This window comes from Podarcis melisellensis (genome assembly GCF_964234715.1).
Source record: "Podarcis melisellensis genome assembly, chromosome: 12".
NCBI lineage: Eukaryota > Metazoa > Chordata > Lepidosauria > Squamata > Lacertidae > Podarcis > Podarcis melisellensis.
Window position 1 is genome coordinate 52,544,107 of NC_138544.1, and position 25,880 is coordinate 52,569,986.

A 25,880-nucleotide genomic window follows, 5' to 3' on the forward strand; every position below is an offset into this window, starting at 1 on the left:
TGGTTATGGAGAAGAGACCTGAAGAACCACAATCCCAGGTTCGGACAACCCACTAAGCCCCGTAGTAGTAAGCATCACTATTGCCCCACATCCATGGAGGAGCAAAGCGGCTGTGAGCTTTTCACTGGCTTGTTTGTGCTGTCGCAGTAAGCTATACTCCGAGTTCACTCTAACATGCAAACTTGACCATTGTGAAACTGCATGCCAATACAAACTTGATTATCTCTGGTGCTTCTGCAGGTGGCTCTGTACTGCTAATTCTCTCCAACATATACAGATAACTGTAAGGTTGTGAAGAGCTGTTGTCCTCCCTCTCCCTCTCTGTCACTTTCAGAGTTCATTCACAGCTCCACAAAAACAAACATTTGGTATCATTCAGATTCGCCCCCCCCCCCGAACATTTGGTACCTTATGTAAGATAACGTCTAGCTGCTCTAAAATTAAACAACCAATGAAGAATTTGAAAATACCAGCTTTCAAATGGTCTCGAAGAGCTGAACAGTTGGAAGAGTAAAAAACCTGTAATATTATTAAGAACTGTATGCATGTTCCTTGGGCTCTCAAGCTTTCCCCAATTGTAAGGGGGTGAGTAAACAGGAGCCCCTAAAATCCAGGTGCCTAGTTGCCATCAGGCTAAAAAACACACAAAAAAAGGGCTCGGCAGCTCTGAAATAGGCTGCTGAAAAGAGCCACAGCTTCTTCTCCTGCCCCCTCTTCCCATTCACTTCCAGGATTCCTTAAACTATGGCAGAACTTTGGAGCAACTTAATTATAGCGTGAGGTAGCAGAAAATAATAAAAGAATGTGGCCACGATCCTCTGCATAAGCAAGGCAGAGAACACAGGGAGAGGAGAATGCTCAACGAGAGAAGGATCCTCTCTCCTTACTGGTACACCGCGGAGTAACAATCCTTGTATCCTTGATTTAAATTCGCCACGAACTCATGCAGATCGTGGTCTGGATATCTGGGATTAATGAGAAGACGGCTGCTCTCCCCGCAAGCCCTCTGGGGAGGGTGTAGCCAAAAGTGGGTGCGGCCACCCCAAATACGCAGGCCTCTCAAATCTGTGTGGATCAACTGATGACTGTTGATGGGGTTGTCACCCCTTTTCCACTCAAAAGAAAATGGGGAGAGTGTTGCTGTTCTCAGGCCCTGTTTTGGGGTTTTCTGCATAGCATCTGGTTGGCTACGGTGAGAAGAGGATGCTGGACTAGGTATTCCTTTGACCTGACACAGTGGGCCCTTCTTTTGTTCTTATGCATCCCCACTGGGGCACTGGGTTTTGTTCTTCCCAGCACTATTAAATTATAACATTTCATTTTGTTTTCATTACCAAAATCAATTGGCCTAAAATGCTCCCAGAGCTTTATATGTACAGGGTGCGCTCTCTCTCTCTCTCTCTCTCTCTCTCTCTCTCTCTCTCTCTCTCTCTCTCTCTCTCCATACACACACACACACACACACACACACACACACACAATCCAGGTTGTCTGCACTGAAGATCCAGGAAAAAGAAAACAAAAAACCCACTTTCCTGGTCAACACCATGGCATCTTTCAAGCAAGCTCAGAAACAGAATGCAATGAGTTTCTGACACCAACAAAAGAGTTGCCCCTCTCTTGCCTCTTAACACCTAAGCCAGGGGTTAGCAAACTTTATCAGCAGGGTGGGCCAGTCCACCATCCCTCAGACCTTGTGGGGGGCCGGACTATATTTTTTTTTGGGGGGGATGAACGAATTCCTATGCCCCACAAATAACCCAGAGATGCATTTTAAATAAAAGGACACATTCTACTCACGTAAAAACACGCTGATTCCTGCACTGTCTGCGGGCCGGATTGAGAAGGCGATTGGGCCGGATCCGGCCCCCGGGCCTTAGTTTGCCTACCCATGACCCAAGCATTTTGTAGCATTTGCTCCTCAGGCGTTGATGCTGCTGCCCTGCTCCATTTTACAGTAGCGAGAGCAAGCACTTGTGCATCTTAGCAAGCAGCAAATGCTGGAATAAACAAACCCAGAGACAACAGAATTGACTCCCGTCTATTGCAAAAGTGCTAGTACTTACTGCATTTTCAGGGTGGAAGATGTAAGACGCAGGGGAGTTGTCCACTATAATAACTTTGCTCAGCTCCCGCCCAAGCCGGCTTAGATCCTTCACGTAATTCCCTCTGTGGAAAACGCAGGATTCTCTGAAGAGCCGAGCTCTGAAGACGCCCCAGCGATCCAGCAAGTCGGCCACGGGGTCTGCATACTTTGATTAAAGGAAGGAAGCAGGAGAAGAGGAGGACACACGGTGAAGACACATGTAACCCTGGGAAAATCAAGCATCTCTTTTCGACGTAGATGTTGAATGAGCCAGAAGGAAGAAGAGGAGACATGGCTTTGATGAGACTCTTGTCAGATGCCTGCGACATGAAGGTGCAACAGGGGTGGGGAGCACTCCTGACCCTCCCTCTTTGTGGTGCTCTGCACATGAGCCAAGCACCTTCCTCCAGAGTAAAGGTTCACAAAAGGTGCTGTGGATATCCTTTAATACAGTGACCTTCCCTCAACAGAAGGACGAGTGACTGCCCCAATCTTTCAACACACACACACGCACACACACACACACACACACCTTTGTTCTATGTGTTAACAATCATTTAATATACTTTTTATGTCTCAACACAGTCAGGGCAGTCAAAGGCAAGGTGCACACAGCATCTGCGACAGGCAAGTTATTTAAAAATTTACTTCTGAGAGATAGTATACGGGAAGCCCATTTAAAAACATCCCTAAGGGCCATGTTAGATTACGAAAGAGGCTCTGAGGCGAACGAAAACACTCCCGACTCCATCCTTAAGGCTAAAGTTCACCAAATGGCTTTGTCAAAGGATTCCCACAGGGGAATACAGAGGGAAATAAGCTGCACAAATTGAAAGTGCGCCGAGGATCTTTCAGGAGAACCGTGAAGAAGAAGGACAGAGGATCTGCCCGCATGCTTTTCTCCAGTGAAATGGTAGGGCGGAATAGCCAAGAGCCGCCCATGTTGCCAGTTTCATTTCCAATTCAAGGTGCTCCCATTAAGTGTTCAGAACAATAAGAAACTCAGGTCCCAAATACCTGAAAGTCACCCCCCTGGTCCTTCCCTGCAGCCTCCCTGGATGTTAAGATTGGCTGAGGGGGCCCTATTGGTTGTTCCACTGCCCTCAGAAGCTCGGGGGTGGGGCCCGATCCAGGAAGAGGCCATTCTCTGCTGCAACCGCTAAGCACTCCTTCCCTGCAGAGATGTGTAAGCTATCTTCAATACACAGCTTTGGGCAATCGCTGAAGACACACCTCTGTATCTTGGCTTCTGACACCTTAGAGGCATGTTTTTAGGACCCACCTGTTTCCTGGGATTGCAAATTGTTTCAAACCATTTTTAACAGTATACCTGAAGGAGCCTAGTATACCTGAAGGAGCGTCTCCACCCCCATCGTTCTGCCCGGATGCTGAGGTCCAGCGCCGAGGGCCTTCTGGCGGTTCCCTCACTGCGAGAAGCAAAGCTACAGGGAACCAGGCAGAGGGCCTTCTCGGTAGTGGCGCTTGCCCTGTGGAACGCCCTCCCATCAGATGTCAAAGAGATAAACAACTACCTGACATTTAGAAGACATCTGAAGGCAGCCCTGTTCAGGGAAGTTTTTAATGTGTGACATTTTAATGTATTTTTAATCTTTGTTGGAAGCCGCCAGATGGGCGGGGTACAAATAATAATAATAATAATAATAATAATAAATAATAATAATAATAATAATAATAATAATAATTATTATTATTATTATTATTATTATTATTATTATTATTATTATTTGTCATATCCTGCCCTGGGACCTTTGGTAAACAATGATGCTGGTAAAGATGATGTTCTCTCGATTCCAGGTTGCTCCTGGTTAAAAGGGCCTCAGGGAGAATATATCTGTCTTTTGAGAGCCACTGCTGGTTCATGGAGAAGAGGGCTATCGATGGCTACTATAGCCATGATGGCTATGCTCTGCTTCCACAGTTAGAGGCAGCCAATGCTTCTGAATAGCCCTTGCTGGAAATCACAGGAGGGGAAAGGGCTCTTGTACTCAGGTCCTGCTTGTGGGTTTCTCAAAAGCAGCTGGTTGGCTACGGTGAGAACATGATGTTGGACCAGGTGGGCCATTGGCGTGATCCAGCAGTGCCCTTCCTGTGGCCTTATGTTCAGAAGAGACCATATTGACCCAGATAGTCCGAAAAGCAGCTCATCTCTTTTATGTAACTGCACATTAAATTTGCAGTAGCCCAGCAGGATTCAACAGCTGCACTGCTCAGTTTCTAAAACAGCCGTGAAGCATGAAGGTGTGGTGGGGAGCTGCTATTTTCAAGGAAAGCAAGGCTAACTCCCCCCACCCCGATCTTGTGGAACAACTTTCACTGGGTGTTGGGATCCTGGCCACCGACTCTCTCTTCTCAGCTAAAATGCTGCCCAACAAGTCTAGCAAATTTTTCGACAAACACAGTCACAGGGTTAAGTACAGCCACGATATCCGTTCTAAGCTACTTCGTACCAAGTCTGGTTCCAAAGAGAAAGGCGAGAGAAGCCAACTTGGCCTAGGGATCCTGGTGTGGCTTCTCAAAGGCGCCATATGCAGAAGTTCATGGCATTAGCAGGAAATGGACCCTCAAAAAGTTCACAGGAAGAGGTGGGGAAAAGTCATTACACAGATATCAAATATACTTTGCGCTACCGGTGCATGAAGGAGTAGAGTCTTATTGTGCACTTCTTTAAAATGTACTTTATCACATGGGGATACAGACTAGGGCCGAGACAGGCCAAAATTAAAACAACGCACTGCAAACCCTACACTCAACTTTTATATCATCTCTCAAACAAACCTACTACCTCGCAGGGTTATTGTGAGGATAAAATATGAAGGTGGAAAAGGGGGAACCATTTGTACTATTTTGAGCTCTTTGGAGGAAAGGTGGGATATAAATGTAATTTATTTTTTTTAAAAAAAGAAAACTCCTATTTTGTTTCATTATGTGGAATTTCAGGAACAGGAACCTGGAGGCTCTGGTGATTTTGAGTGGAAAGTATGAATTTGTCCCTATTTTGGTCCAGCACAAGAGACAACCCAGAAACTTCTGAAAGTACATTGGTGAAGTCTGTTTGAACATTACTAGGAGTGATGGAGATGGTCAAAGCTGCCTAAGTGATGAAGGAAGGGAGGAGTCCATGTGCTGATGTCAGAGTCCTGGGTTCAAGGTTCTTGGGGTGAGAGCAGAGGCTCTCTTGTAGCAATGACAGTTCATAGCTAATTTGAATTGTACAGTGGTGCCCCGCAAGACGAATGCCTCGCAAGACGAAAAACCCGCAAGACGAAAGGGTTTTTCGGTTTTTGCGACACTTCCCTAGACGATTTTCCCTATGGGCTTGCTTCGCAAGACGAAAGCCCATAGGGAAATCTCCGGGGACCTCTTTTAAATGCTGGCGGTGGGGAGCAAAGCCTTTCCCCCCCCCTCCGGACTTCAGAAGAGGTCCAGGAAGGCCAGCGGGGGCGAAAGGCTTTGCTCCCCACCGCCAGCATTTTAAAAGCTGTCCGGGATAGCAGGGAAGCGCTTCCCGCTATCCCGGACGGCTTTTGAAGGCAGGCGGGGGGCAAAAGTCTTTGCTCCCCCCTGCCTGCCTTCAAAAGCCGTCCGGGGGCTTTTAAATCCCGCTCTCCCGGAAAGGCAGGCAGGGGGGAGCAAAGACTTTTGCCCCCCGCCAGCCTTCGGAAGAGGTCCAGGACCTCTTCCGAAGGCGGGCGGGGGGCAAAAGTCTTTGCTCCCCCCTGCCTGCCTTCAAAAGCCGTCCGGGGACTTTTAAATCGCCCCGGACAGTCCCGGGGCGATTTAAAAGCCCCCACTTAGGCAGGCAGGGGGGACAAAGACTTTTGCCCCCCGCCCGACTTCGGAAGAGGTCCTGGACCTCTTCCGAAGGCGGGCGGGGGGCAAAAGTCTTTGCTCCCCCCTGCCTGCCTTCAAAAGCCGTCCGGGGACTTTTAAATCGCCCCGGACAGTCCCGGGGCGATTTAAAAGCCCCCACTTAGGCAGGCAGGGGGGACAAAGACTTTTGCCCCCCGCCCGACTTCGGAAGAGGTCCTGGACCTCTTCCGAAGGCGGGCAGGGGACAAAAGTCTTTGCTCCCCCCTGCCTGCCTTTCCGGGAGAGCGGGAAGGCAGCGCTGCCTTTTCCGCTCTCCCGGTTAGGCAGGCAGGGGGGAGCAAAGACTTTTGCCCCCCGCCTGGACCTCTTCTGAAGGCTGGCGGGGGGCAAAAGTCTTTGCTCCCCCCTGCCTGCCTTCAAAAGCCGTCCGGGGGCTTTTAAATCGCCCCGGACAGTCCCGGGGCGATTTAAAAGCCCCCGGTTAGGCAGGCAGGGGGGACAAAGACTTTTGCCCCCTGCCCGCCTTCGGAAGAGGTCCTGGACCTCTTCCGAAGGCGGGCGGGGGACAAAAGTCTTTGCTCCCCCCTGCCTGCCTTTCTGGGGGAGCGGGAAGGCAGCGCTGCCTTTTCCGCTCTCCTGGGAAGGCAGGCAGGGGGGAGCAAAGACTTTTGCCCCCCGCCGGCCTTCAGAAGAGGTCGGGGGACAGACTGTCCCCGGACCTGGTCTGAAGGCGGTTTCCATAGGAACGCATTAATTGATTTTTAATGCATTCCTATGGGAAACCGTGCTTCGCAAGACGAAAAACTCGCAAGACGAAAAGACTTGCGGAACGAATTAATTTCGTCTTGTGAGGCACCACTGTATGTTGGATTTGCACCACTGGACTCAGATTGATGTAGCACCAAGAGGAGAGAAAGCTTGGGACTTTCCAAACAACTCATAATCACTGTAGGGAGAATATATGTTAGTGATTATAGTGTGCTATAACTGACTATAAATACTATAAATATTCTATTTACAGTCCCCTAACTAGTTATAGGACAAAGCAGGCAACAAAATTCAAGTAACAGGAAATCACATTAGCAATGTAGGCAGATTGTTAACTAACAAGCAGCCTCCACTGTATTACAATGTGAGAGACCTTCTCAGAAAGAGTCCAACAAGATCTTCAGATCTTTTTAGAAAAAGCCCCAATGCAAAGGCATACTTCATCAGTCCAAAGCCTACAAATTACTGAAAAGCAACAATCTAATTTGAAGCTAAGAGTTGTGCAGAATGCTGATTCCTTGGTCAACAGAAAACCTAACACCAGGCCCACAAAATTCACGCTCCGTAGAACTGGAAGTTCACATCCAAACAATATATTTAGAGCACTCTTATACCATTTTAACTGTCATGGATTCCTCCAAATAATGTTGGGAACTATAGTTTGCTAAGAGCGCTGGGAATTGTAGTTCTGGGAAGCTTCTCCTACTAACTCTCAGCACCTTTAACAAGTGCAGGTGCCAAGATTATTTGGGGAAAGTGTTAGAGTGGCGTAAGAGTGCTTTAAATGTGGTGTGGATGTGATCCAAGTCTCGGCTATCATCTCCTAAGCTACAGAAACTGCCTCTATCTTCTGAACAGGAAAAAGAATGAATAGGCAAGCTTGAGGATGCTGTGGCGACTTCACCCCCAAGCACTCACTGCAATGTATGCAAAAGTCTACTGGAGGGTAGGGTAGTTGGCCCCCGCCTCCCCATTTATCAAATACGGTGGGAGTTTGCAAAAGTTTGACTTTGTTTTCTACAGGAACGTGCCGCTATCGCCACTACAGACATCACTGGCAAACATCACGGTTGCTAGAGACGGCTAGGTCTACTGCAGAGCTTGTGCTCTAATGAACTAGCATTTCTACAACTACTCCAAAGCGCACACAAAATATCAAATTATCCCCGGTTCCCCCTGCCACAAACCCACCAATGTAAATATCACCATCAAGCTTTGCAAGCACTTATACGTTATAAATGCTCCTTGGTAAGGTGTGCTCTGTATTCTTTAATCGGCCAGAGCCCCGACTATTCGTTGTCTGTACGGGCACTGCATTAGAGCCCGGTACACTTTATTTGTGTGCAGCTTTAGGAATACTACGTTATGTAATAAGCTATTTATTCCCATTCTCCTCCCCACCCCTCCCCACCCTCCATAACCATGGCAACTATATATCTATAAAAAAGGCCTTTCATATTGCCATCATGAGCAATACATGGAGGCTACATTATGAGACAAGCCCATATGTGATATTGTTACCATGGGAACACTTACCCACACACTAGCAGACAAAAGTACACGCTGCCAAATAAAGGAAGGAGGGGAGAAAGGGGGGAAGATTAAGACAATTATTTTCTCTTCAATGGGAAAGAAAGCCCAATATATTCATTTTTTTAAAGTCCTCGAAGGGGACTTCAGGCATCGCGAAGGATAAAGAGAGAGAGAGATGTCTGCCTACGTTGGCAACACCTTTGACCCCGCTGAACTGCTCTGGGTTCAGGTTTAGAAAGACGCTTGTTTGGTGACTCTTCTGAAGCAGTTCGCCCCGTAATTCTGAGGGGCGGCTCTCAAGAGAAGCGGCTCTTATTTATTAAGTGGCAAAGGTTTCCCAGCTGTTCTGAAAGTTTGCTCTAGCCAGTTTCTGAGGTACCTGGAAGGAGGTAAAATATACCAAGGCACACGGAGAGGCACTGACACACGACCTACCTTTGCTAGACTGGCTGTGAATAGCACACATTCAAAGAGTTCTCCCATCCTCTGGAGGAACTCGTCCACGTGTGGTCGCTTTAATACATAAACCTGGAAGGATGCAGGGAGGAGGAGAGGGTGGGAAAAGAAGAGAGGTTGAGACTCTGGTGGAAACACACTGTGGAGATTAAATCAGCAGAGAAGAGATGTTGATGGGCCCTATTATTACTCGCTGCACGAAAGGCGACAGGCAAAGCAAGCTTGCAAGGTGGGTAACTGGAGTAGAAAATTGACAGTGGCATGGAAAGCAAGGCAGCTCCGGTTGTTCTTTATTTTTCTCCATTTGCAAACAATCAGTTTTTAACCGAACCAAATAAAAGAGCTGTCTTTCTAAGCCAAGGAAACTGCAATACATCTGGGACATTTAGTGCTTTCAAGGAACATCTGCTTGAAACGGTGTTACATCTGCACACTGAAAAATGAGCATCACAATAATACAGCACATGTTCTCTCTCCCCCCCTCCCCATGTTTAATGCAACGTTGGATCCTTGCTGGTGAAGCAGATAAACATAGCAAAGTTGCCCTTGGTACCCAGTATATCTGGTTGTTGGTCTTCTTGCTGTTAAAGAGTTGGGAGAAGACGCGTGGACTCGAACCTCTCAGCATCGCCTTCACTGTGCTGTGGCTACTTCCCAGTGCAAGTAATCAAGGATAGGCCATTTAGAATGCACACAGCCTATCCTGGATTACTTGAACCAGGTCACAGCCTCTTCTGGAAAGATCATTCAAGGAGCACTGCCCTTCGGGGAACGAAAGTCATCACATACTAAAGTCATGCATACAGCTTTCAAATGACATGTTCCTTGTTCTTCTTATTTCCCTCTCGCTATTATTGTGGTTAAAAAAACAAAAACCAGAATCCTTAGCTCAAAAGAAGACTACTACTGTTAAAAACAAAGCCCCAAATCATAGCTATGTTGCTAGATGTTCTACATTTGTTTGAGCTCCCCTCCCCGATCATCCTGGACAGAGGATGGAGAATGACTTCTGTGTTCGAGAAAATACAGCTCTCTCCAATCATTATTTAGTGGTACAACGGTTTATATTGTGAAATGCAATTTAACTCATCGCAAACACCCTTCAAATCAGAACTTCATAACTGGGGGAAAACCCCAACTCTTTTCAAACAGCAGCGATTCTCTGCGCAAAGAAAGGAGGCCTTAGATGTTTCTTAAGACACATTTTAATGCACTCCTCAGTCCTTCTCCATGCTAATGTAGGTAGGCCTGCTGGGCAGCGACACAGCACTCTGAAGGCAGAAAGCAGTGCCAAGTGGTCATGGGACTGGAATAGAAATTTACTGAGCAACTGCAGAAGATGCTTTGTTATTCAGATGGGCAAATACTGTAGGCAGCACCTGCAAAACTGCTGAAGGATCACCCTGTCTGTAGTGGAGGACAATACAGGATCGTGATCATCTTGTTCTCTTTTTTGGGAGGGGGCGGGGAAGAGAGAAAATTGTCCCACATGAAAAAAAAGATTCTTCTTCTATTCTGGCAATTTACATTTCTAACCCATAAGTTTTACACTTCTTATCTTTGGAAAGCGCTACCTTGGGACGTGAGGCTGATTAGGCAGAGAGAACTGATAAATAAAGATTGGAATTTGTGGGTGGCAAGTGACCCAGGTCCTGTTACAACAACAAATATATATTAGTTTTAAATCTGTTTAACTGTCATGGCAATGAAGGATCAGATGGTTAAGAGAACTTCAGGTCTCCTCACAGAGCTGCCATTCCCAGGGCTCCTTTGGATAAAAGAATGAATGTTCCACCCCTTTTAAGTCTGTAGCGAGAGAACTGGTTCCCTGCACTGCTTTGGGAGAAAGGGCAAATTTCATAAATACAACTGACTAAATGAATGGTGTGGATACATACTGGAAAAACATTTTTATCCTGCTGAACAACAAAATGTGTTTATAAAATATAACAGTTTCCAATAAAACCAATTTAAACAAGAATGTAACAAGCAAGCCATTTTAGTGGAAGTTTTCCTACTGGCTTTTCTCTGGGCAACACTTTCATAATAAAAAATTGTTCACGCCACACTGAATTTTGTTATCGACAAGAAATACATTGCGACGGTAAAACAAAAAGAAACAACTTCCAGCAGTGCTTGATTTGTAACATAACAACACAACTACTTTAGAATATGATCATGGGACATCCAGAAAGAAGAAAACAGTGCAGCTACATAAGAACATGAATCATTCCCAAATAATTAGAAACGAGCCTCTTATATATGTACCTTAAGTATGTATACAAACTCAATGAGAGGGGCAAGCTTGCATTTGCCGGGTAATCTCATTTATATTAGGTCTAATTGGAGACAAACACAGTCTTATATCCTCATCAACACAAAGAAGCCTTTCTATTTTCTGATATTTCATATTTGTCAGAGTTGAAAATCCCTGTTCCATATCTATCCACATTCTGCAAATTTCATATATATATATATGCGCTATACTACACTGAAATGTTGGTTTATTTGATTGTCTTTGAATCTTCTCACACTTGCCATCCTTTCCTGCCACACTCTTTGAGAACCATGGCCGTACCTTAACCCATTCTATTTAGGTGGATACATTAGAGAAACCAGTTTTATCAACTAGATGGGGAAAAGGCAGAAGTTTTCTAGTCAAGTGAATCAGTTATGTGAACAAGTCTGTGTTCAAAGTTCTTAACGAGATCATGCAGCAACAATGTGCTCTGAGCGCGCACGAACAATTTGTTACTGATTGGGCAATCTTTTCTTGCCTACCCTTTCACCTTGTATATACACACACAAGATCCCCTTTCCTCTGCAGTTCTAGTGATAACTTACATATTCTAGTTAACAGTTCAGCCATTTCAAATCCGAGTGCAAAGACTTTCAAGTGAATGCCATCTGGCCCCAGTGACATGCTATTTTTAATGTGTCAATTAGTTCTCAAACTCCATCCTTTCATAATCTGACACCTTTCTTTAGATGCCCAACTGGTAGGGAAGAACTCCAGGGTGAATACATATCCATTCTTTTCTTTCAATTTGACAATGTTGTCTTTACATAGGCATTCAATTATTGGCTTTTTAATGGAACAGGAGAGGAAAATCACAACATGTAGCCACACACACATGCGAACACTTTATAAACTTATTTGACAAAGGGTCTAGTTTCTATACACACTTTTACAATGTCCTCAATAATATGTACTGATGAGCATATTCTGGTGTCTTGTTAACACCAATACATAATAAAGAAGACTCCATTTCCAGTTGTCAAACTGCCTGTCTTCCTTTACTATGTTACTCAAGTTTTATCATTTGGGCCACTTCTCAAACCCCTGTCATCCAACCACCTAGTTTTGGAGCATTTATTTTTCTCCAGTTATAGTTGCAGTTAAAAGATGCTCCATCATTTCCTGGTCTTTTGAGACAAGGGGATCTTTTATATGATTTTCTATCCTGACAGGACAGCTACAGTGGTACCTTGGTTAAAGAACAGCTTAGTTTATGAACAACTTGGATTAAGAATGCTGCAAACCCAGAAGTAGGTGTTTTGGTTTGTGAACTTTGCCTTGGAAGCAGAACATGTTTTGCTTCCTGTTGAGTGTGTTCCATTTGTAAATTGAGTCCTCCGCTGCTATGGGAAAGCACGCCTTGGTTTAAGAACGCTTTGGTTTAAGAACGGACTTCCGGAACGGATTAAGTTTGTAAACCAAGGCACACTGTATTTCCTCCCCCTTCCTGAGTGCAGGTTTACTCTATGGGATCACTATGTGTCTCTTGATGATGGGAAAAGATTTCTGAAATTCTCAAAAGTAAAATAAAGAGGGAAAGACAATGTCCCAGCAATAGCTACCCACCCAGACATGAAAAGCTGCAAGGGAATACCAGCACACCCAAAACCAGTGAAATTGTGAATAGAAAACAGTGATGCTCACCTGATGTATAGTTCCATCAATTTCAACGGGAACAATGAAATCTGCATTGCTAATTGGCTAGGGGGGTAAAAGTGAAAATAAAATCAGTTTGAGAAAACATGAACAGTCTGTACTATCGTAAGTTCCCCGCACATGCTCCAGGGAAACATACTGGGAGGGACAGCACAGCTCCTGTCGAAGCCTGCAAAACCTTGACGACAACCGGCACAGAAAACTCCTTCGGAACAACTGCCGAAAATTATCCTGTTCACATATTTACACACAAACCCAAATCTATTGCACAAACACATTTGCGCTTTCAGCTCTTGCAATATGGAAACTATGGGTGTCGGAGGATGCTTTCATTCATGTGCTCATACAGGCGGCGGGGGGAGGGGGAGTTTGCTTGGCTTCCACAAACAGAGCCAGCAGGTAGAGCAGGCAGCAGATCTTCCTCTCAAGCAGGCCTGCTTTTGAGAAAAGGGTTTCAGCCTGCTGCGTGAAGGGGCAGGGTGGGAAACCTTCCCTTCGTCTGAGCAAAACTGAGAATGGCCCCTGCAGCAAGGATGGAAGAAGGCATCATTTTCTGTTCTGCTTTGTATTCATGACATGCGGCGCCGTCCCCCTTCCGCTGCAGTTCGCTTTCCACCAAAAACTAAGTTACTTGTCTGCTGCGTTGAAACTATGTAACTTATTACATAAATTATGATTCGTTATGCTGTTCTACCCCATTCATTTAAACGCAAAGGAAACAGAAGGCAAACAGAGTGGTAGAACGTAATCATTTGTGGACTGAAAGTAATAATAATAATAATAATAATAATAATAATAATAATAATAATAATAATTTATTTATATCCCGCTCTCCCCAGCCAAAGCCACTGGATTGATTTCCATTCAGGACATAGCACGAAAAAAGCAAAAATGGTCATTTTTCACTCCTGTTTCCATTTTTCCTGAATTTCTCTGACATCCGTGTTCACAGATCAGTTAGTGGGGAAAGTAGCAGCCTTGGTTAATGTTGGTTAATAATGCAGAGGAAATGAGGGGACCTTGGTGATGCACTCTCTTTCCAAAAGGGGGAAAGAAGCAGGAACTTCAGTCCTAACAACTAACACCACCAGCAGGAAGAGAGGACTGCACCACCTTTTCCTGGGCCATGTGTTAAGAAAATAAGTTGGCTTTCCCTTTACCAAGGACTCAGAACATGTTGCAAACATTTTGAAAGGAGGTGTGTCCATGTTTAATGGGCAAAGGCTATGCATTTTCAGGCCTGATCTACAAATAGCAACAAAATTAGGTTTACTGCTCCATTTCAGATTGCATGTGGGAGAATCCTATTTTTGAATGCTTTCCTACATTTTTTTTTAAAAGATCACTGCAAATAAGACCCTAGCAGATGTGGGAGAAATTTATTCCACCATGTACCCTGCTGTAGGGAGTGTTTTGTTTTTTTTAAACATAGAAGATCATTCAGAAGTGCTATTCCCCCACCCAAATTCTGAGGTGGCAGCCTTTTTAAATGACTGTCAAAAATGTTATACCAAGATGGCTTGCTCTCCCAAAAGCATGTCACATGACCTCTTGCTGGACGGCAGCCATGCCGTTTATTGTAACACTGGTGACAAACTGTTGTTTACCTCATCTCCAAAGTATTAAAGCAAGGTACAAAAGAGACAGGCTGAATTTAGAGGATGTGAGATAATCGCACTAGCTCCTGGAAACAATGATTGGCTGCCAAGCCAAGGCAAAATTTATGGAGGCTGTTTTACTGAGCATACGTTTTTCTGAGCAACAGGCAACTTCAAAATATGCATGAGGTGAAACGAACTAATAAGGTGGTCACTTTGTGCACACACACAGTCTGAGTCTAGGAGACGATGAGAGAGTTAAGATGGGGACTGAGGGTATATAATCTATTTGCTGAAGTACATGCACAAAATAAAGCAGTTAGCATCACGAGTACTTAAACACAGTGCCTGTTCAAAATGGGAGACTTAAACGAAAACTGAAATACTAGAACACACACCTATATCTATTTTCAAGACCCCCAGGGATTTGTTAATAGTTAAAGCCTCCATTATGAAGCTTCTCATTCCACTATCCTGCACAGCAGCCCTTTATCAGACAGAATATCTAGGAAACAAAGTCTTGGTGCCATCATAAAATGCCAGGTATGGATGGCCAGGTATGGATGGTCGAGAGACAAAACATGGATCAGGGCAAACCTCGTTCCTATGCCAGCACTCCTGGAAACGGCTGCAGAGCTAGCTGAGGAACATTCAACTCTTCTCTGCCTTACAAAGGAATGCAGTGTTTCTTTACAGAAGTTTTCCCTTACTAGAAAGCCTACGGGCTTCACATGCGCATTCTCACTGGCTTCTCATCACTTGGAGCTCATTGTGTGAGGTGGCTTCACTGAAAGGCACCAAGTTTTGAGGCTATGTGGAAGCTCTCTCTCTGCCATGGTTAGTCATACATCTATATCATCACTAAATGCGGTAAGACATGTGCTCCCTTTTCCAAAACAGATGCATCCAGCATTGGATCCCAACACTTAATATTTCAACTATTGTGGGTTGGGGAGAGGTAGGAGTAGGCTCCATTGTAGGACGTGTGTGTGTGTTTCTTCAGACAGTTATGGCCTATAACATGCATCTACCAGCCTATCACAAAGGATACTATATAGCATACATACCTTAAATGAACTGTGCACCAGTGTTTCATCTAGATCAATGACCACACATTTCTTTCCATAATCAGATATTGTCATTTCTGGCAGGAGGTATTTAGCTGGTGACTGAATGGAAGACACAGGAAGACCAAGCATCGTTAGAAACGTATCCTCAGAGAAGTTGTTACAGTAGTAATTAGCACTGATGAGTGACACGGACATGTTGGGGGCCGTCGATGGGAAACACAAGTGAGGAGAGCGGTGTTGTGCTCAGGTTCTTTTTCTGGGCTTCCCATAGGCATCTAGCTGGCCAATGTGACAACAGGGTGCTGGACTAGTTGGGCCTTTGGCCTAATTCAACAGGGCTCTTGTTATGCATTTAGGTCTTTGGGAAGTGCAGCAGATGGAAAACATTGATTTGTGTAGTTAGTGTGTGGCTTTCAGTGTTGCTACAAAAAATCCTGTTCATAAACAATGAGAATGAAGAGAATCTCAATTCTGAAGGAGGATGAGATCTTCAGGAATAATCCACCCATCACAATCTCTTCCACAGCAACCAGTAGCTAAAGTTCATAACCAACTAACAAGAATGCAATGAGAGAAACGATTCTTCATGAAACCTAGTGTAATCCCACTTTTAATTTTTTTTCTTAAGAAACCCAAAGCTGAGCTCCACAGTAGATCTCCCTATAGCTCAAGTGATTCTACTACTCTATGGTCAGAGTGTGATGGCTCCTCAATTCAACATGGGACAGGAAAAGCACTGTCAAGGTATTGTAGTTTCACAGACGATTAAATGATCCCATTGTTTGGCTTCTCTGTCTCTTTCTCTCTCACACACAAAAAACACAGATAGGTAGCCATGTTGGTCTGCCATAGTCAAAACAAAAAAAATTCCTTCCAGTAGCACCTTAAAGACCAACTAAGTTAGTTCTTGGTATGAGCTTTCGTGTGCATGCACACGAAAGCTCATACCAAGAACTAACTTAGTTGGTCTTTAAGGTGCTACTGGAAGGAATTTTTTTTGTTTTGACACAAACACACAGTTGAAACATGGGCAAAACCCTTCATGAACAGTCCTCTCCCAACTTCTCAGGATATGTGTGTATGAGAGCCAGAGGTAACTGATGCTCTAAAGAGGTGATTGGCAGCATGATCCCTCCTCCCTCTCTCTTGGCAATCGTTTTGCTGTTACTGCATCTTTCGACAGTAGCTTTGCCCACTCTTCCCCTCCCATGAAGTGGTGATTTTTATGCTGATGAACAAATCCCGCAGAAATCTGGTATGGCCAAATCAGATAGCATTTCCTCAACTAACTGGAAGATGACAAACACTCCCCCTTCCCTCACCCCCCAAATGAGCCAAGGTACTGAGTCCCTGCCAACCATAACTAACTCCCCTTAAGCACATGGAAAGTACCTGCACGGGTAGCAGATTAAGGCCTCCGATTGATAACAGACTAGAAGCAGTCACACAAATGGCTGATTCATAACAGAATCAGATTTCAACCAGTATGTACATAATATTTATCTACACTGGAAGGCCTTCATTGCCTGGTGGCCACCAAGTGTTTGTAAATGTACTTTGGACATGAATAGCCTTTTGTTCTGGCGGTCACTGCAATGTAACACACAACACAATAAAAGCCAGGCCGCTGAATAAGGCTATTGCGGAACTGCATGGGGTGGCTTATCTTTTGCCGGGTGTTTATTTTAAGTCTCTGTGTGTAGCCAGATAGCTGAAAATGGAGATCCTTTTATTGTGCTGCAACAACAGGGCTGCTGGTAGTGGGATTTCTACTACGCACCTGTAAACTGATCAGAAATGTGAGGTAGTTGGGATGTGGTAGGAATTTGACACATAGCTGGTCGCTATAGGCAGCTTTGGCTGCATGCTACTGTGGGGTAAGCAATTTTCTATAGCCACCAAGGTCACATTCACACCATGCATTTAAAGCATGCTTATACCACTTAAGGGACGCGGGTGGGTTAAGGGACGCGGGTGGCACTGTGGGTTAAACCACAGAGCCTAGGGCTTGCCAATCAGAAGCTCGGCGGTTCGAATCCCTGCGACGGGGTGAGCTCCCATTGTTTGGTCCCAGCTCCTGCCAACCTAGCAGTTCGAAAGCACGTCAAAGTGCAAGTAGATAAATAGGTACCACTCCGGCGGGAAGGTAAACGGCATTTCCATGTGCTGCTCTGGTTTGCCAGAAGCAGCTTAGTCATGCTGGCCACATGACCCGGAAGCTGTATGCCGGGTCCCTCGGCCAATAAAGCGAGATGACCGCTGCAACCCCAGAGTCGGTCATGACTGGACCTAATGGTCAGGGGTCCCTTTACCTTTATACCACTTTAATAGCCATGGCTTCACCTGAAGAATCATGGGAAATGTAGTTTGTTAAGGGTGCTAAGGGATGTCAGGAGACCCCTCTTACAGAGCTACAATTCCCAGCACTCTTAATAAACTACTGTTCCTAGGATTCTTTGGGACAAGTCATGCATGTTAAAGTGATATAAGCACTTTGGGGTTTTTAAAAAAGGTGCCAGTATTGTGATAAAAGTGCTGTGGGTGCCAGCACAATTTGGCTGCCATGGGCAGAAAAAAGAGATGTGAAGGTACTTGATACAGGTGACAAAAAATTCACTGGACAGAAGAATCCTTAAATCTACGGTGCAACTCTAAAGCCCACTGGGAAATGGATTAAAGGAACACCAAGAATGTGGAACAATTCTCTTCTGGTCCAATAAGGCTAAGGTAGTTATGGGCACTTATAACTCTAGAAAAATAAAAATAAAAAAAAATAAAAAGAGAAGCTGAAATTTCCTTTACACTTGGCCACGAGGGAGGCCTGTACACAGTGCTAGAAATTGGACATCCATTATATGTTGTTACCTTGTGGGTTAATTGATGCTGTTTGTTGTGCAATAACCATTTTTTAAAAAGTGTGTAATGACAAAGGTTTAGTGAATGGCTCAAGACAGATTGAAGACCTTTATATGTTTCATTTGGTTCCCGTTAATATGATTTGTATTCACCAGCTACTGCTACTTCATCATCTTATCAGTTAGTATAAAAGAAAGGTCCTACAGCATGCAACAAAAAAACCCCACATCAATCTAGACTCAACACAAGAGATAAATGATTAAACCAACCCCAAATTAAGAAAATTCAAAAATAGAAAAGAAAAAGAATAAAAATACATACACTTGGTATGGGAATGACCTGCATCTGGTCACCCTGAATGGGAAAGGAGGGGAAAAAAAGGTCACTGTCAGAGTAAGGTATTTCAAAAGAGAAGAACATACAAATAAGTGGAAGTATCAGATTTAGTACTCAAACCATTCCAACAGAAACTCAAAAAGTTGCTTAAGAAACCAGAAGAATAAAAAGGATCTAGAACTATGGCAACTAAAATTACCAGTTAATAGAACAGAAGAATTTGTAAGAAAGGTGGGTCCCTAGTTGTCAATTCCTATATTCTCCACAGTATTGTTTGAAAGAAATTTGCAAAAAATACTCGTAAATAGTGAAAATGCATAGGGGCTCAGTCAGTACTGAAGTATTTAAATCCCCAAGATTTAAATCCCCAGGTAAAATAGTAACCAAAATTAGTGTTCAGAATAATTACCATATTTTCAAACACAGAGGACAGGCTAGCTTGTCATGTGTGGGTGGGTGCACTTTCAAACTTTTACAAATTCTACCACTCAGAATTATTTTAGTGTTGCACTATAAACACAAAGCATTCACTGGAAAAACCAACGGACGCTCATGCTTTCTGACATCCATTTGTTCTCATGAGTTGAACAAGAGCCCTTCTGCTTGTCTAGAAGCAGGGCTTGGTGAATTGGGACTATATAAATTGTGCCAAAGTATCCTTTGAATCGGAAACACAGGACAAGTCCCCCCCCCTTTAATAGAATTTTTGATATGAGAGGTGCTGAGAGGCCAGCCTATGTGAGCTTGGAAACTGCTTCTTCTGATTCCTGATGTGTAGTGGCTGGTTCAAGGTTTAAGAAAAGGCACTCTGTATGCACTCTAACTGCCCTGACATCTAATGATGAAGGGCAGCACATAAGTCTAACAAATAAGATAAAATAAATAACACGAACGCTTTCCTAAGCCTCGGGGCTAAGCCTTGGTGAACCACACTTCCTTCACTTTGTCATAATGTCTATTTTTAAAAATAACTTTAACCCCCTTCCACTTTTCGTAAAGCTTCCAGTTGTGTCAATGCCAATGAGTTATTAATTTATTTTCTGAGCAACTGAAGTCACTGTGGTTATGTCAGAATCTTATTCCACCCGCTTCCAATTTCCTTCCTCTTAAATTTGTTTCATATCTTTGTTGCCGCTGCCTTGAAGCAAGGAAGACACAAGGAAAATACGTTTTCGATGTTTCGCTGCAAATCCGACATTACCTTCTCAGAGATTAGCAATGCCCTAGTTTGACGGCTGAAGACTGTCACCCTGAATCAACAGTCTACATCTGTTGTGTGGTCCTGCCACTCTCCATTTAATATACCAGGTCCACCCAAGCAAGCAGGGTGACAAACTGGACCTCCCTGTCCTCCTACCTTAAAGGGCTTACAGGCAGAAGAAGAGAGACAAGCACAGCTGTCATAGCACTGTTCTACATTTTTCCCAGTTTTAGGGTATAGATTTGTTGATCCAGAGGAAGAGAGAGAATCTGATGCACTGGAAGTTACTCCAGTGCAATGCTTTGTGTCTATGAGACAAGCTCTGATTTCTGTAAATTCATATATGGAAAGATTATACTTCACTGGACTAGGCAATCTATGGAAGTTGCTGCTGACAATGGTGTTTCTGAAATAACCATCAGTTCTCTCGCTGGCAAGAACCAACACAGATATTCTTCTACAGAGCCTAAGAAGGCAGCCCTATATGTGTTTACTCTCAGAAGTAAGTCCCACTGAGCTCAATGGCACTTGCTCACAAACAAGTGGGTATAGGATTGCAGCTCAAGTGGAATTTTCATATTAATTCCCAAAGGAATAATTGTTAAATTCCCAAGTAGTCTAAATAGGCCTTTTCATTTAAGAGGTAGAGTATGTAGGAACCTGCAGCTTAAACACCATCTTCTTTGATGATTTTGTCATTACACTTCCAACTCAGAATTTAACTATTCTTTTAATTATTACCCTCAACATAAAATTGACTTTATTCTATTTAAACTACTGTTCAGTCTCCGGTTTTACCCACGGTTATCTATTCAATTACACAATCACTGAACACCTACAATCAGGTTGTATTAGTATTAATTCAAAACTAGGAAATCCACGAGATTCGTTTGAGTTATCTGAACACGGTCATTAAACTGCCTGTTTTAAATTATCAGCGTAGCCATGAGGCTGCAACTATTTGCAGCAGGCAAGCACAACTTGGGGTCCACAAGCGGCCCAATGTGTCTTCTGTTCATGGAGACCTCTAGTCAATCCCATGACAAGCTACAATACATTGCTGGTGGGATGCATTTGGCTTGGTGGTTCAGAGTTGGGTAGGATTCCAGCATTAGAGCAAGAATCACCAAAGAGGCCTTCCCTGGTACCCACACCTTTACCTACTGAAATTAGGCTCGAAGGAAGCATTCTGATTCAAAATAATAGAACAAGATGTGGCACGTGCTTGCCTGCAGTGTATGTGGTACTAACAATTTCATTAGCTTGCAATATGCTCCAAAATTTTGGTGACCCCCCCCCATTAGAGGATGGCTTCATACAACAACTGCTCAAGCTAGTTTGCTGTCACACCGAATGCCAGGAAATTTTCATTCTATTCTAGTGTGAAAAGATACCCTCAAGTGAGTTCTATTTAAAACGTTTGTCAGCCCGACAGCTTGCTAAGTGTCGTCAGTTCAATCTTCTTGAATTTTCACCACAATTTCATGAAGAATATGGGAAAAGGCAAAGTCACATTTTGCTTCTTCTCATAATTACTAGAAAAAGACTGTTGGATCAGCTCTGTCCCCCCCTCCCTCCCAAACAGTCAACATGGCCACGTTTTTCTGCCCAGCATAGCAGAAAAGAGATCAGTTAAAAGGCAGGAGCTGTGATGCAAAACAACCCACAACCACATTCTGCCCTTGCACCCAAGAGCATGCACCTGCATGCACTTATCATTTCCATTTCCACAAACGGCTGCCATGGAATTCCTAGGCTCCTCTTTAAACTCCAGACCTGAATTAGTATGTGGAGCTAAGTATCAACTGGGAATAGTTTAGAAGGAAAATGGAAAGGGTGGGGGGAGAGAATATTAAGTTAGCACATCCACAGCAGGCTTAGCCCTGTTTGGTAATTTGGTAGTTGCTAGGTTGCCTGTGATGATTTAAAGATGGCACGGCTCCACCACTGAGAGCAACAGACTCAGATAGCAGAGTGCTGCACTAACTAGAAAGCAACTGCAGTGCTCTGTCATCCAGCTGAGTTGCACAACCGCCAAGTGGAAAGAAATATATGGAGGCATCCACGAGCTGGGCCTCTGAAGCGTGTTTGCATGTTGTGATTTGAAGGAAAGTCAGAGAGAGCACCACGCTGTGTGCAGCAATGGAACAACACTGTTCCATCTTCTCATCACAATTCATTAAGGGAAATACTAGCTAGCAAGCCGTGGCTGGGAAGAAATCCTTGGTTAAGGCTGCGTGACATCACAAAAACCTACTGCAGCAAACTGAGGAAGGAAAGGAGGAAGCAGGGTGCTTCCTGATCATGAAACCTATTTGCTGATTGGGCAGTGTGAACCTGAACCAGACCACAGACATTTCATCTAGAGGCTAGGTTTGCCATGCAATTGATAGTGATATTGTTTTCTTCAACAGCTGTGGCAGCCTGCAAATGACTTATTATGTTTCAAATGGGGGGGGGGGGAGGGAAATGGTTTCATCAACTGCCATACTTTGCAACATTTCCCCCACTCCTCAGAAACTTGTAGTCATGGTTGCAGCTCAGTGGTTTCCAAATGATAATGCAGGATATCCAGCCGCACACAACTTTTAACGGAAGGTTTAATCCAAAAAGCAAAAGTTAGCAAGAAGATGCCAACCTTCTGAAGTCCGCCATTTTCTTCCACCAATGGAGGAAGGACACTGGTGCTGTTGGTAGATGGTGGCTCGACATTGTAGTCACGAAAGCAGCAGAACAAAGTGCTAAAGATGCTTCGACTCCTCTGCTTCTTCAAACTGAGATTACATTGGGACACTGTAAAGAAAAGCAACATTTGAAGCCAGGTGTGTAACAGCTTCCTAGGCTCTTGAAAAAACGGGTCAGTTATCTTATATGTGTTAATAATAAAAAATAATAATAAATTTTATTTATATCCTGCCCTCCCCAGCCGAAGCTGGGCTCAGGGAGGCTAACATCAATCAAAATAGTTCAACTTTCTAAAAATATTCATTATAAAATTAATTAAAAACAAATTAAAATCAAATTAATGGCAACCATCAAGCAAAATTCTGTGCAGATTGCCAGAGGAGGGGGTCAGGCTGCGCCCTGACCAAAGACCTGGTGGAACAGCTCTGTCTTGCAGGCCCTGCGGAAAGATGTGTTCATGCTACTTTTAAAGTAACATCATAATGTTGAAGGTGAAAGCCTTATTTCTAATCATCTTCTTTTGAGTTATGCCAGGAAGCATTGTTGCTTCTTTTATTCAAGGCTGTTTGGTGTCAAGACAGCAGTGCCAGGTTATACCGGAGAAATATACCGGACAGAATTTTGCTAAGCTGTGTGTCTCAGCGCATGGCTTTTTACAGCAAAGCTACACATTATGCTGAAGCAAACACTGACACCCATCACATTCACACTTTATATTTAACAAGCAAGAGAATAATGCGTGAAGCAGTTCTTTGATTTCTTATGCAATAAAGAAACAATTGCCATGGCACTATGACAAACAATACAGGAGGGAAGAGAATGTTCTATCTACGACCCATTTGGGCAGGACCTTTGAGTAGGCACAGCAGATGTTGAAAGGCATCTGTGCCTCTGCGGCCCTTCAGAAAAAAACACCAAACAAAACAACCAAACAAATTGCTGACACGTGCATTTCAAAGGCTGTCAAAAGCACCTGTTCAAAAGTTCATTTCAGGACACAGCTCAGGCCTTGGATGTGATCTGTATATGTAATTAAGTTGTGACAGCTAGGATTTAAGTAAGTGGGGAACCAGCGATGCAAGCCCGAAATGGTTGGGGGGGGGGGAATGTGTTCCTACAAACAGCAGGACCTTATGCCCCATAGCAAGCTGCTTCTGAAATGAAAGGTTTTTTCAAAGGCCTTCTGTGATAGTGCTTGGGCAAAAGGGTCAGCTGTGCATGGAACCCCCCCCCAAAAAAATCAGGATAGCACAAGCACTATGTAGTAGCGGTGGGTAGAGGCCACAAAATTCAGCTCAGCTTCCCCATTTGGCACTTGGTAAAATAGCCTGATTTGGTTCAGGCCAAATTCGAAGCTTTCCAGTTCAGCTGGGGTGTCTGAATCCACTTTGCTCCCCTCTCCCCAAAATTCACTATTGGGAAATTTAAACACACACTCACTCACTCACTCACTCACTCACTCTCTAACATTTCCCCCAGTTCACATAATTTGATGAAATCAGCAGATATATTAGTCCCTTCAAAATGGATCAACTGGATCAGGAGCTGTTTTCTTGGATGTCTCTAAAACATGACTTTGTTTTTTCAAAAAATAAAAAGGTTATAACTTTCATTTTGGGGCAGAACCGGATGAAATTTGCAGGCAGATTACTCCTTCTGAGGATCCAGACCTCAAATTTCAGAAGGATAGCTGTAGATTCTTGCCAGGGCGGCAGTAATAATTTTTTTGGGGGGATCACTTACTCTCCCTTCGTGTTTGTGGACAATTGGTCTAAAAATGGAGGCGCCAGAGAAGTCATCCTGGGCAGAAGAAGAAAAACCCTGTCAAATTGTAGACAAATTGTTCCAGGGGCTTTGGTGCTAGGTATTTGTGAATTTGACTATGGGTTGAGACAGAAGGCGATTAATTTTCATTCCCTATGACTACATGCAAGATCTGTCATTCACGGAAGAGCGCCCCCTGTCCTGATTCTGCAGTTTTCCTTAAAAGTTAAGACGTATTTCCCCTTTTGCAATGCTGTTCTCTCTCCCCACACACCGTTAAGGTACAAGATGCTTCACAGGTCCCTCTGTTGGCTCATGTAGCCTCTTGTAGAGCCTGCAGTGCGTCAGACAAGCCCAAAACGTAATCTTAAAACATTTTAGCCACCTATTTGGATCCACATTTTATAGACCGCTGTACCTCAGCTGAGTTCCCATGCCAGAGCATATGACTGGGTATCGAGTGGCTCTAGTGGACAACATGGTGCTCACTTCCTGCACTAGTACAACGGTGCAACAGGGAGGTGCGCTGCTAGCATGGCAAGCAATCAAGACCCTTATCCAGGCTACAGTGTGGTCCCACTTTGTCAGCACCTACCTACATTTAGCTAAAATGTGGCAATGCCCTACAGGAACATACTGAATGACCTAGATCCAGGCATTCACAGCAACAGTTTTACATTTGCTTCACTATTCCTGCAGAATAACCCTAAACACTCTCTATCTGCACTTCACTACAAACTCGGTGTGTGTGTGGATCAGCCAAACGTACCAGGTGTGACTACTAATTTGTGTTCTTGGAGAACACTTAGAAGGATTCATGCAGCCTTTTACATAAAATCACAGAACTGTGGGTTGGAAGGGACCCAGAGGGTCATCTAGTCCAACACCCAGCAATGCAGGAATCTCAACTAAAGCATCCATGATGGATGGCCACCCAACATAAACTCACAGGAGTGACTGGCCTGCTGGAAGCTGTCAGAGGAAGGCTGGAGAATTCCCCCTGAAGCCTGTCTGGTTTCTACGCTAGGATGTCCCTCTTCTGCCGATCTCCTTGCTCAAGGACATGGAATTCATGCACCTGCCTGCAGGCAATTTCTTGTTGCCTAAGATAGAGGCAAAGCACAAGTCTGATTTAAAGAAAATACTGAATAGCATTGCCCTGTACAATACAAAATATTCCCCTTCTCCAATGTTTCTCAGCTCAAGCATCTTAAACCTCTTTGCACCTTCAACAGCTTTAGTTGCAACTTTCTGGTTGCAGAAGTTTTAGCATCGTTATTGCTGACTAAGGAGGTGAGTAACCGATGCAACCATCAGACTAGCCAGTATGTGCATAGTACTAATAATGCTATTTTGTGGCAGATTAAATATAGCTTATTCACCATTTCCTTCCATTACTTCCTGAACCACTTGATGTCATTTATATAGAGAAACCCCTAACAAACATTTATGAGTAAAGGTTCTCAAAGCAAGCTCAGCTCACAGTTTTGCCCTACAGGATATGATAGCCATGTTCAAATATATAAAAGGATGTCACATAGAGGAGGGAGAAAGGTTGTTTTCTGCTGCTCCAGAGAAGCGGACACGGAGCAATGGATCCAAACTACAAGAAAGAAGATTCCACCTAAACATTAGGAAGAACTTCCTGACAGTAAGAGCTGTTCGACAGTGGAATTTGCTGCCAAGGAGTGTGGTGGAGTCTCCTTCTTTGGAGGTCTTTAAGCAGAGGCTTGACAGCCAT

The 25,880-nt window shown here is 44.1% G+C and overlaps 1 protein-coding gene and 1 long non-coding RNA gene across 2 annotated transcripts in view; both read right to left on the minus strand.

The window, feature by feature from the left end:
• Positions 1-25,880, minus strand: part of CTDSPL (CTD small phosphatase like) — a 67,954-nt gene that overhangs the window by 2,947 nt on the left and 39,127 nt on the right. The window contains exons 2-7 of the mRNA XM_081882679.1: positions 22,329-22,483; positions 18,475-18,507; positions 15,295-15,396; positions 12,618-12,674; positions 8,654-8,746; positions 2,067-2,252 (exon numbers count right to left, since the gene is read on the minus strand). Coding sequence (XP_081738805.1) covers positions 2,067-2,252; positions 8,654-8,746; positions 12,618-12,674; positions 15,295-15,396; positions 18,475-18,507; positions 22,329-22,483 — 626 coding nt within the window. The remainder of the gene's footprint in view (positions 1-2,066; positions 2,253-8,653; positions 8,747-12,617; positions 12,675-15,294; positions 15,397-18,474; positions 18,508-22,328; positions 22,484-25,880) is intronic.
• Positions 17,798-18,461, minus strand: LOC309353462. Its single transcript, XR_014161876.1, has 2 exons — positions 17,983-18,461; positions 17,798-17,928 (listed from the first exon to the last, which is right to left on the minus strand). It is a non-coding gene; the product is annotated as an uncharacterized lncRNA (long non-coding RNA).